Source organism: Bison bison, unplaced genomic scaffold, assembly GCF_000754665.1.
Source record: "Bison bison bison isolate TAMUID 2011002044 unplaced genomic scaffold, Bison_UMD1.0 scf7180017864105, whole genome shotgun sequence".
In the NCBI taxonomy this organism is placed as follows: domain Eukaryota; kingdom Metazoa; phylum Chordata; class Mammalia; order Artiodactyla; family Bovidae; genus Bison; species Bison bison.
The window spans coordinates 8,170,914-8,177,338 of NW_011494677.1; the positions used below are offsets into that span (position 1 = coordinate 8,170,914).

General features: G+C 41.6%; 1 protein-coding gene across 1 annotated transcript in view; it reads left to right on the top strand.

Annotated features, from left to right (window-relative positions):
* Positions 1-5,219, top strand: part of SARAF (store-operated calcium entry-associated regulatory factor) — a gene marked incomplete at its 5' end in the record, with an annotated part of 24,842 nt that extends 19,623 nt beyond the window's left edge. Inside the window, 2 exons of the mRNA XM_010838857.1 lie at positions 3,052-3,203; positions 4,408-5,219. Coding sequence (XP_010837159.1) covers positions 3,052-3,203; positions 4,408-4,433 — 178 coding nt within the window. The remainder of the gene's footprint in view (positions 1-3,051; positions 3,204-4,407) is intronic.
* Positions 5,220-6,425: the final 1,206 nt, after the last annotated feature.

Below are 6,425 nucleotides of genomic sequence, written 5' to 3' on the forward strand. Positions count from 1 at the left end.
ATTCCCATCTCTTGAAGAATTTTCCACAGTTTATTTTGATCCACAGAGTCAAAGGCTTTGGCATAGTCAATAAAGCAGAAATAGATGTTTTTCTGGAACTCTCTTGCCTTTTCGATGACCCAGCGGATGTTGGCAATTTGATCTCTGGTTCCTCTGCCTTTTCTAAAACCAGCTTGAACATCTGGAAGTTCACAGTTCACATATGGCTGATGCCTGGCTTGGAGAATTTTGAGCATTACTTTACTAGTGTGTGAGATGAGTGCAATTGTTTGGTAGTTTGAACATTCTTTGGGATTGGAATGAAAACTGACCTTTTCCAGTCCTGTGGCCACTGCTGAGTTTTCCAAATTTGCTGGCATATTGAGTGCAGCACTTTCACAGCATCATCTTTCAGGATTTGAAATAGCTCTACTGGAATTCCATCACCTCCACTAGCTTTGTTCATAGTGATGCTTTCTAAGGCCCACTTGACTTCACATTCCAGGATGCCTGGCTCTAGGTGAGTGATCATACCATCGTGATTATCTTGGTCGTGAAGATCTTTTATGTACAGTTCTTCTGTGTATTCTTGCCACCTCTTCTTAATATCTTGTGCTTCTGTTAGGGCTCTACCATTTCTGTCCTTTGTCGAGCCCATCTTTGCATGAAATGTTCCCTTGGTATCTCTAATTTTCTTGAAGAGATCCCTAGTCTTTCCCATTCTGTTGTTTTCCTCTATTTCTTTGCATTGATCGCTGAAGAAGGCTTTCTTATTTCTCCTTGCTATTCTTTGGAAGTCTGCATTCAGATGCTTATATCTTTCCTTTCTCCTTTGCTTTTCACTTCTCTTCTTTTCACAGCTATTTGTAAGGCCTCCCCAGACATCCATTTTGCTTTTTTGCATTTCTTTTCCATGGGGATGGTCTTGATCCCTGTCTCCTGTACAATGTCACAAACCTCAGTCCATAGTTCATCAGGCACTCTATCTATCAGATCTAGTCCCTTAAATCTATTTCTCACTTTCACTGTATAATCATAAGGAATTTGATTTAGGTCACACCTGAGTGGTCTAGTGTTTTTTCCTACTTTATTCAATTTAAGTCTGAATTTGGCAATAAGGAGTTCATGATCTGAGCCACAGTCAGCTCCTGGTCTTGTTTTTGCTGACTGTATAGAGCTTTTCCATCTTTGGCTGCAGAGAATATAATCAATCTGATTTCGGTGTTGACCATCTGGTGATGTCCAAGTATAGAGTCTTCTCTTGTGTTGTTGGAAGAGGGTGTTTGCTATAACCAGTGCGTTCTCTTGGCAAAACTATTAGCCTTTGCCCTGCTTCATTCCGTATTCCAAGGCCAAATTTGCCTGTTACCCGACGTGTTTCTTGACTTCCTACTTTTGCATTTGTCACCTGTAATGAAAAGGACATCGTTTTGGGGTGTTAATTCTAAACGGTCTTGTAGGTCTTCATAGAACCGTTCAACTTCAGCTTCTTCAGCATTACTGGTTGGGGCATAGACTTGGATTACTGTGATATTGAATGGTTTGCCTTGGAAACGAACAGAGATTATTCTGTTGTTCTTGAGTTTGCATTCAAGTACTGCATTTCGGACTCTTGTTGACCATGATGGCTACTCCATTTCTTCTAAGGGATTCCTGCCCGCAGTAGTAGATATAATGGTCATCTGAGTTAAATTCGCCCGTTCCGGTTCATTTTAGTTCGCTGAATCTTAGAATGTCGACGTTCACTCTTGCCATCTCCTGTTTGACCACTTCCAATTTGCCTTGGTTCATGGACCTAACATTCCAGGTTCCTATGCAATATTGCTGTTTACAGCATCGGACCTTGCTTCTGTCACCAGTCACATCCACAGCTGGGTATTGTTTTTGCTTTGTCTCCATCCCTTCATTCTTTCTGGAGTTATTTCTCCACTGATCTCCAGTAGCAATTTGGGCACCTACCGACCCGGGGAGTTCCTCTTTCAGTGACGTATCGTTCTGCCTTTTCATACTGTTCATGGGGTTCTCAAGGCAAGAATACTGAAGTGGTTTGCCATTCCCTTCTCCAGTGGACCACATTCTGCCTTTCTTTAGAGGCTTCTTTGTCTTGTAAATTTGACTGGATTTGTTAAGGAAGTAAATTCTGATGACATTACCCTGTTAAATCAGATTCTCTGGGGGTGGGGAAGGAATGCTGTCTCTTCTTCGATCAGTGTTATATGTCTTGTTTTCTTTCCCATGTCATGCTTACAGATTTGAGATAGGAGAAAGATGTTGACATCTGAGAAGGCAGGAAAGAATGCAGCATTTGGGGCACAGCTGGCATTCTGGTTAGTTGAAGAATGATAGAAGCAAGGGTCAAAAGAGCTGGGGACCCATTTTTTTAATGTCTTCAGTGTTAACTGTAGTTTAAGTTTATAGTGTATTTGAGTGTGAATTCAGAAAGGAGCCTTTATTTGCGTCATTTTCTTCCTTCATAGCAAGGACCATAACAAGGGCAGAAATATGAAACAGTATTTATTTCATGTTAATCCTCATATGGTGGGCTTCCCTGGTGGCTCAGTGATAAGGAACCCCCCTTCCAATGCAGGAGACATGGGTTCGATCCTGGGTTGGGAACATCCCCTGGAGAAGGGAATGGCAACCCACTCCAGTATTCTTGCCTGGAGAATCCCATGGACAGAGGGGCCTGGAGGACTGCAGTCCATGGGGTCGCAAAGTGAAACAGTGAAAAGTGAAAGTTGCTCAGTCGTGTCCAACTCTTTGCGACCCCATGGACTATATATAGTACATGGAATTCTCCAGGCCAGAACACTGGAGTGGGTAGCCTATCCCTTCTCCAGAGGATCTTCCTGACCCAGGAGTCGAACCAGACTCTGCTGCATTGCAGGCAGATTTTTTACCAAAGAGTTGAACACAACTTATCGACTAAATAGCAACAACAAATCCTCATGTACCAGAATCACTGTGGAAAAAAGTACTCGATAAAAATTGTTTCCTGATAGTTTAGGAACAGGAAGGGATTTAAAAATCACAGTCACAAGGAAAATGCCTGCCCTGCTTTTTTCTTTTCAGAGCAGCAACCCCCTTTTCAGACTCGTGGTACCCGTCCTATCCTCCGTCATACACCAGCACGTGGAATAGCCGGGCTTACTCACCGCTTCGGGGAGGCCCCGGAAGCTCTTCAGCATGTTCAAGCTCAGAGCCAAGAACCAGAACAGCCTCAGGTGAGAGCAAAAATCAGTAAGTTCCTGTTCAGTAGAGTACAGAAGTAATTTGGACCTTACGATGATTATATATTTAGCAGTTATGGTTTATGTGGTATACCTGCCAGAAATATTAATTGCATAATTAATTGAGATAAAAATACAATTCAGATTCATTCTTTCCTTCCACTTCTCTTCTTTAAAACTCAAACAAGAATTTGGTTTAGAGACTCACTTCTACTGCTAGTCAGGGTTTAAGTTAAACCTGAACATTGGTATTCATCTATGTTTAATTCTGTTAAATCTCTAGGGGTCCTTTAAGCTCTAAAGTGGGAATTTTCTAGGTAGAAGGCTGAACATTTCAATTAATTAAAGCTTAATAAAAATGTATTGAGCCAGTCTTCAATTTACATTATTGTCAAAAATATGTTTATTGCAGTTGCTAAGAGGAAATTCTGTAAAGAAGCAGAGATGAGATATATATAAAAATCAGTTGGGGTTAAGCATCCAGCTAATTAGCAGAGAATGGGGGTAGTGGATGATGAAGCAGTAGTAGATTGCTATGGGTTGGGTTTTTCTTCTCTTAGTAGAGGGTAGAAGTTACAGAACAGTGAATAATTCTTGAAATTAGGAGAATAGAAAACTCATTCTCTGCAGAAACAAGAATTGTAAGAAACAATATATATCAACTAGAAAGAAATTTTTCTTACATGAAGAAAATCATAAACATTAGCAAATAACTTACAGGACAGTCTGAAAAAGGATGAGAACAGATGGAGACACTCGTGGTCTTGTAACGTGTTAGTGTGTGTGTGTGCGTGTGCGTGTTGACTAACATTTACCATCAGAAGTCCACAACCCTCCCCCAGGTTGCTTCTGTTTACCACTGGAGTCAGGAGAGGCAGCAGGGCCTGACCTAGGCCTCAGGGGCCTCTCTGCTGTTTGGCTTAGACTTTGAGACTCCGCCCCCAGAGAACACATCTTTGGTTTCCTGATTAAAAGTTATTCCCAGCAACCATGATGCTGATGGCAGGACTGGAAGGGCTGCTGGGGGCCAGGGCGGATGCTCTGTGTCCTGCACAGCCCTGGACCACAGCCTGCTTCTCTTCTCCCCTCATGTCTCTTACTCATTTGCTGACAGTAAATGTGTATTATTGTTGTCATTTTATAAGCAGTTCTAGTGCATTTAAGAAAACTAATATGAAATTTGCTCTTCTCCTTCTAGGATATGGTGGAACCAGAAGACGATAAGAAAGTTAAAAGTTGGGGTCAAACACTGGACGCAGAAGTTCTGATGTTTCATCACTTTCTCTTATAAAACGTGCTCCCTCCTAACAGCTGGGGAAAGGGAATATGCAAAAGTTCTGTGGTGTTTTGTCCTGTATGGCTTTGTGTATTCTGTTATTTGAGGCTAAGAATTGACATATGACAGAACGCTTCTGTAGACAACTGTATGTTTGTGTAACACGCAGATGTGTGTTATATTTGAAAGTGATGACTCCTGTGAAATGCTAGGAATGTATCGTGTAATTTCTAAAACCTGTGATGCCGTAAGAATAAGAGCAAAGGCTTTATACCAGTAGACGCTGAGTCAGAAATTTCAGTTTTAGGTGGTCTTAGTAGTTGATTCATTATATCATAGAAATGATAACAAGCTGTGTGGTATGTCTTATTGAGTGTTTGCTGTTCTCCAAACATTTAAACCAAGCTTTGGACTGCTAATTATACTTTCCTGTATGTTTTGATCACTTCTGAGCTCAGGAGCTTTGAATCTGTCAGTGGTGGGTGGGGTTCTGGTAGATGAGAATTACGTTTTTTTTTAAGGAAAAGGTAGAAAATAAGTATCTAGAAGGTTGTCATGAATGACTGTGCTGACAAAAATGCCTGAAACCTCCATATTCATTTTTTAAAGAAGGAAAGTTCAAGTGCTTCAAAGTTTTCTAATAGCAGAAGCATGCAGTTTTCTGTGGAATCTCAAATGTTGTGTAGCAGTCTCTTTCAATCTTACATTAAAATGACAGAAAAAGTAAAAACAAAGGGTTTTGTTCTTTCTATCAGCCTCGACACAAGTTGGTGTTACTTTTTTCCCAAAGGAAAAGGGATTCACGCAGAAGTCCTCTCTCCCTAAACAGTATTTTCCTGTGGTCGTCTTGCCTTAGCTACCCATCACACAGAAAACGTCAGTTCAGGAATTCCCAGTTATACTCATTAAACATCATTATTTTGCTATGGAAGACAAGAACAGATTTGTGTTGTTATTATCACTACATATGCTACTAATTCTTAAAAAATTTTTTTTTCTTTTATTGAGATAATAGTTGATGTACAGTATAGTGACTCACACTTTTTAAAGGTTAAACTTCCCTTATTTTTTGTTGTTCAGTTGCTCAGTCTTGTCCGACTCTTTGTGACTCCATGGACGGCAGCATTCCAGGCTTCCCTGTCCATCACCAACTCCCAAAGAGTGCTCAAACTCATGTCCCTCGAGTCAGTGATGCCATCCAACCATCTCATCCTCTGTTGTCCCCTTCTCCTCCTGCCGTCAATCTTGCCCAGCATTGGGGTCTTTTCTAATGAGTCGCCTCTTCACATCAGGCGGCCTACTACTAATTTTTATATCTACAGTAGTCATTGTACCTTAACCAGTGGGTTTCAGGATTCTTGCTTTTTAAAAATTCCTCCAGGCTTCTTGCTTCCTTGAAAATCATGGATTGGATAACTTTGGAAAGCAATGCCAGGTTGTATTTTTTCTGACATAGAATGGCTCATGGTGTCTCCTAATCAAAAACTGTTAAGAATTCACCTGTCATGGCACAGAGAATCTAAAACTTCAAAATGTGTATTGGCAGCATTGGTTGCCACTGCCTGCTGCTGCTGCTAAGTCGCTTCAGTCGTGTCCAACTCTGTGCGACCCCATAGACGGCAGCCCACCAGGCAGCTTTTCCTAAATTCTTTTTTTCTTTTCATCACTAGAGGGCAGTAATGCTCCGCTATACAAAGTTGGTGGGCAGTGCTGTCTCTGCTGCTGCTAAGTCACTTCAGTCGTGTCCAACTCTATGTGACCCCATAGACGGCAGCCTACCAGGCTCCTCCGTCGCAGGGATTCTCCAGGCAAGAACACTGGAGTGGGTTGCCATTTCCTTCTCCAATGCATGAGAGTGAAAAGTGAAAGTGAAGTCGCTCAGTCGTGTCCGACTCTTCGAGACCCCATGGACTGCAGCCTACCAGGCTCCTCCATCCATG